Here is a 5,652-nt window from a genome sequence, read left to right on the forward strand (position 1 = left end):
TAAAGCAAAACAGAGAGAGAGAGATAGAGAGAGAGAGAGAGAGAGAGAGAAAGTGAGAGAGAGAGAGAGAGAGAGAGAGAGAGAGAGAGAGAGAGAGAGAGAGAGAGAGAGAGAGAGAGAGAGGAAAGAAGGGAGTTTCCAACATCGCTGTGTAAACGTATCGACGTTCATAAAGGCGAATCTTTGAAAATCTAATCCCCCGTTCGATCCACCAGAGAAGACGCTGCAGGATTATTCACTATTTATTTATACACGCTGCTATAAATGCGCATAAATACCGCGCAACGACCGCGCCGGTCGAATGGCAAATCAATCTTCGACGCCCTGTTACTTCATACTTACTACGCGGGGATCTCGCAAAAGAAGGGATACTTTAATGTGCATCTGTCATCGTCTAAGCCGCCCTCCGTGACGAGGGCCCCGCAGTTCTGCGCGCCGCCTTTATTATCAGGTTGGTTCGGAAATTTGGTCGTCCACTTGGAGTATCCGGTGTTTTCGAGAGCCTCGCCGGTGACGGTGACCCAATTACCCTCCTCGTAAAGATCATGAAGTCCTATCCAGGCCTTGGCTATATTCTGCTTTTGCATCAGACGCAAGAGAATATTTTCCTCAGAAGCCGAATTGATAATCGCCAAGTGACCTGATTGCGTGCAAAATATAATAAGAGATTTTTATCGCCGTTTCGTCTTACCTTTACATTAAGCGCTCGAGATAAGTGCCGAATTGGTCAAGACGACGCGTGATGTCGAGTGAATTATTCTAATGCTCGTAATACATTTCCGATTGTGGGACTTTAATGATCGATAATAATAATAACAATAACGACGACGACGATGACAACGAGGACGATGATGACAGGGACTTGTTATCGGCGATATATTTCGCAAGTGATATTCTTTACCTCTTTCCTCGATGCAAGCTTTGCGAGCTTCGTTCCAAATGATATTGCGATGATGAAGTTTATGTGTTCTTATGCCAGATGTAACGAAATAGTCGTTCTCGATGTTTTCGGAGGAGTTACATTTAGGATCCAAAAATAATTTCCTAACCTGCTGCTCGCCGTACACATGAAAGATCTGGCCCACATGATAATTGATGTTTCCGTTCAATGTAATCGTTGGTCTCTTGTTTATTTCCTCTGCAAGAATCGACAATCACGCATTTTTCCGGAGAAATGTAAAAGGAAAGATATAAAAAAAACGATTTCGCTCTCTAAAAATAATATTTCTTCTCCAAAAGAAGCGAGTGAATCATGGGGAATTTCCGAGCTGCCGAGATAACTTATAACCTCAATTTCGACGGGGAAAAATGCGTCTAAACACAAAGCATCTCAAATGGCGGTTTACAGTTTAGAACGATTGAACACGCGCGACGAGATTTGGATTAATGTCGACGAGGCGTTAAAGTGAAAAGTGACAATGAGAAATATAGAACGTCGGAAAATACGTCTCTCGCACTTTGCAAATTAAAAATTCTAGAGCGGGGATGTATACCTATGATCGCAGAACTATTGTCATCTGACGCATTTTTCAAGGATCTCGCGATTTCTTCCTTTAGATAGACGAACGCGAATCCTGGAAATCCATGCGAGAGCACAAACACAAAGACGAGGTACTTGAACATCGCTGAAGCGTCACCGTTGCGAAGCGAAGATTGCTGCCGCTCGACGATCTTGCGAAAAAATGTCGCGACGCGGATGGTTAACGACCACTTTTAACACTCATTCGCACAAGATAATCAGCATGGGTCACATGGGTCACAAGGGAGCGTAAACAATCGGAATCCAGATTGCTGAATACAGCGAAATGAAGAGGAATTATTACAATAATTGGTAAACACAATAATGTACGTAAATGCCATATTAAATATTATCCATTTGTTTGTATTGGCAACTCTGCCAAGGTGTGAATAGTGTGACGCGCATATATTGCGCAATTTATGTGCTAACCTTTCTAGTTTATATTTCAATGTACTACATACTTTGTTTTGCGACGGTCTTAACAATCAGACGATGAAATAAGCGACCTGTCAGACTTCGAAAGAGGATATATCGTGAGTGCTCGGTTAGTAGGAGCATCTGTGACGAAAACGGCTGAACTATTTCACGTTTCACGAGCAACAATATCCACGGTGATAACAGCCTACATAAAATATAAGAAAACGACATCTGTGAAGAGAAAGAGTGGAAGCAAACTAACGTTAACAAACAAGGACTGCCGAATATTAAAGAGAATCAAACAACATAAAACTACTGCAGCAAAAGTGTCAGCAGAACTCAACAGTCTTCTGAACAATCCTGTCTTGACAAGAACAATACGACGAGAACTCCATAAAAATAATATTCATGGTGAGGCTACAATTTCGAAACCTCTTATAACGGAAGCCAACGCAAAGCTGAGAAAGTGGTGCCACGATCATAAAACTTGATTAATGATTGGAAGAATGTGGTATGATCCGATGAATCATCGTTTACTTTATTCCCTATAAACGGCCGGGTTTATGTATGGAGAACTTCCATAAAGAAACCTACGATCCGGATTGCCTGCTATTCACAGTCAAGCACGGGGGCGGCTCCGTGATAATTTGAGCGGCTATATCGTGGTATTCCATTGACCCGATTATTATTATCAACGACCGTATTACTATGAATGAATATCTCGACAGCCTCAACGATGAAGTTCTTGCTATGACCAGTATATTGCTGTCAAATATTGCCATTTTCCAAGATGATAACGCATCCATATACACAGCCAAAAAAGTTGAGCCTTGGTTCGAGGAGCATCGAAATATCATCAAACATCTTCTCTGGCCAACATAATCGCGAGATCTCAACATCATTGAACCGTTATGAAGAATTTTGGAGCAGATTTTCATACATATTAGGTGTACAAATAAGTGTTAAAGCATTTTTTGTATGACGTATACTGCTGGTTTACAAATCAGAGATTCTCCCGCGGTTTTGTCACGTGACTGTAACCGGTCCAGAGTAATAAAAACGACGCGGAAATTAGCTCAGTATTCAAATGTTCTTAAACGTTGGTAGGTGAAAGATGGCAAGCGATAAAGTATTTGTTCGTCACATTCGTTACGAATTTCACCAAGGGAAAAGTGCTGCAAAAGCATGTGCATCGATATGTTCTGTTCTTCGTAATAATTTTGTTGAGGAGAATACTGTATCGAAAAGCACGTATGAATTTTGGTTCAGGCGGTTTAAAGCTGATGATTTTGAGATTAGCGATCAAAAACGTAGCGGCGCCCCGCAGAAGGTTGAACATGAATAATTGCAAGCATTACTGGATGAAGACTCCGCGCAAACACAAAAAGAACTTGCTGATGAAGTGGGAGTAACTCAACAAACTATTTTTAATCGTCTACACGCAATGGGAAAGATTCATAAAAAAGGAAAATGGGTGCCATGTAAACTGAGTCAGAGAAACAAAGATGTGCGTGTCATGAAGTGTTTAAATCTGTTAAGCAAATAACGTAGGAAGTCTTTTCTGTGGAAAATTATGACGGGCGATGAGAAGTGGATATGGTTCGACAATCCCAAACGCAAAAAACACTGGGTAGATCCCGATTAAGCAACGACATCAACACCGAAGCACAATATTCACTCGAAGAAAGTTTTGTTATACATCTAGTAAGATATCAAGGGTGTGCTGTATTATAATTTCTTGCAACCGGGAGAAATTGTTACTACTGATCGCTATAAGCAATAATTGCTGCGATTGAACGAGGAAATCAGTCGAAAACGTCCATTTACTGGCAAAGGATTACGCCCCGTTAAATTGCTCCATGAAAACGCCAGACCGCATGTTGCGAAATCGATCAAGGAAATGACGCTTTATTGACGCTGGCAAGCTTTGGAGCACCTGGCGTATAGTCCCGACATAGCCTCTTCAGACTATCACTTGTTCCGATCCATGCAAAATGCTTTGTCTTCAGTTCATTTCCGGACATTTGACAAACTGCAAAAATGGGTTGACGACTTCATCGTGTTGCACGACGAAAACTTCTTTACTGCTGGAATCCGTCAGCTTCTTAACCGATGACAGAAGATGATGGATAATGACGGCACATATTTTGATTAATAAATGTATTGTTCTTTTCTCTCAAATAAGTTTTGCATTATCTTTAACGCTTCTAAAAACGCTTTAAAACTTATTTGTACACCTAATATAATAGATGCAACGTCTATCTGCGATGCAGGCGATTGATTATGGCGATAATAGAGATATCAATGACGTCATGGCTAAAATGTGGAGTTTTGTGCAGACGCGATTACCGAGTGCAAAGACAAACAGCTCGACCTATTGTCCGATTTTGTGGTTACCCTGCTCGACGGCACTTGTCTCGATAATCTTCGAGACGACATGCTTGATTCGTCAATTTCTTGAAATCAGACAAATGATGTCGGAAACATTAGTTTTTGTTAATTAGATGCTTGTGTCTACTGCGTTGGTTATGCGATTTGAGATCCTGATGTCCATCGCAATTGCGTGCACTTGCATGCCATCTCGAAGGAAGTTAAAACTCTGCCAGTATTTGCTATGGAGTGTCCAGAATCTCGATCATTGCGAAGATTCAGGTGTGTCCGCTTTAACCAAACTGTTCAATCGCTTGTTGGAAAATGAAAATCCCTGGATACACCAAGAAACTCTGGAATCCTTTGAACGTATAGGACATATGTACTCGAAGCGACTTGTCAAACTAGCGAAAGGTCTGGCCAAGATACCCACCATCAACAATATCATGCAGGCATATTTATCTTGTACATCGCACTATGTGCTGGAAGTTATGTGCTTTTCCGAACGCGTGTGACTATCTCAGGCATATATCTGAAGTAACCCAAGGCCACTGCGAGCACATGTGCTACAAACACGAAATAAGTACGACAAGTGCAATAAAGCACAGGATATTGCTCTTATTTATAGAAATACTGACGTGATCAATGGATAATTTTGTTAGGAGTCAGAAAAAGAGGAGAAAATCCCGAGACTGGAGGAGGAGAACTCGCAAAATATCGCGTCGGAGTTGATACAATTGGCTAAGGAAGCAGAGAAAATGTACGGGCTAATAGAGGCTTTAGAAGGACAAACTAATGTTAGCGAAACAGTCTGTAGAAAACTGATAACTGTTCTAGAAAAAATTCTAAACACTTCTAACTAAAATTTCGCAGAAATGGCTTCATTGAAGTGATAAACTTAGAAACATTTTCCTAACGATAAAAATGTTTTATCGCAAAAAGAAACGATAGTGATAATTTAAAGAACAGAAATAAACACATGTAAAAATATTGGCAACAAACAGGAAAATAAAAAGAAAAATGATTGATGAATAAATAGAAAAAAACATAAATTAATGATTTAATTTCTATAAAACCCTCCTCTTGACCGTGTGTAAGTGTATGTTGATATGTATGTGTGCGCGCACAGTATTTTATATATGTATATGTGCGTATGCGTGTGCATGTCGTGTGCGTGTGTGTGTGTGTGTGTCATATATGGGTATCTATGTGTATTAACGTTATATCATTTATTAATGTTATCTAAATTTCAATGTCCGTTGTCGATAATAAGATTAACAACATTGATTAACAACATTTATAAAAGAAGCCAAGCGCGCTGTAGAATGCAGTCTGGTGCAAACCAG

General features: G+C 40.3%; 1 protein-coding gene across 1 annotated transcript; it reads right to left on the reverse strand.

The window, feature by feature from the left end:
- Positions 1 to 229: 229 nt before the first annotated feature.
- LOC105183444 (hemolymph lipopolysaccharide-binding protein-like) lies at positions 230 to 1,761 on the reverse strand. The gene is made up of 3 exons (XM_011141549.3): positions 1,494 to 1,761; positions 902 to 1,138; positions 230 to 640 (listed from the first exon to the last, which is right to left on the reverse strand). Exons 1-3 carry the CDS (start codon positions 1,621 to 1,623, stop codon positions 342 to 344), a joined length of 666 nt encoding a protein of 221 aa, XP_011139851.2. The 5' UTR covers positions 1,624 to 1,761; the 3' UTR covers positions 230 to 341.
- Positions 1,762 to 5,652: the final 3,891 nt, after the last annotated feature.

Source organism: Harpegnathos saltator, unplaced genomic scaffold (genome assembly GCF_003227715.2).
Source record: "Harpegnathos saltator strain DR-91 unplaced genomic scaffold, Hsal_v8.6 scaffold850, whole genome shotgun sequence".
NCBI lineage: Eukaryota > Metazoa > Arthropoda > Insecta > Hymenoptera > Formicidae > Harpegnathos > Harpegnathos saltator.

Excerpts from the sequence above, each read along its gene's own strand:
- LOC105183444 (XM_011141549.3), bottom strand. The coding sequence starts at position 1,623 with ATGTTCAAGTACCTCGTCTTTGTGTTTGTGCTCTCGCATGGATTTCCA. Across the intron at positions 1,139-1,493 it reads CAATAGTTCTGCGATCATAG|AGGAAATAAACAAGAGACCA; the intron begins GTATACATCCCC and ends CGATTCTTGCAG. Across the intron at positions 641-901 it reads AGCTTGCATCGAGGAAAGAG|GTCACTTGGCGATTATCAAT; the intron begins GTAAAGAATATC and ends GCACGCAATCAG.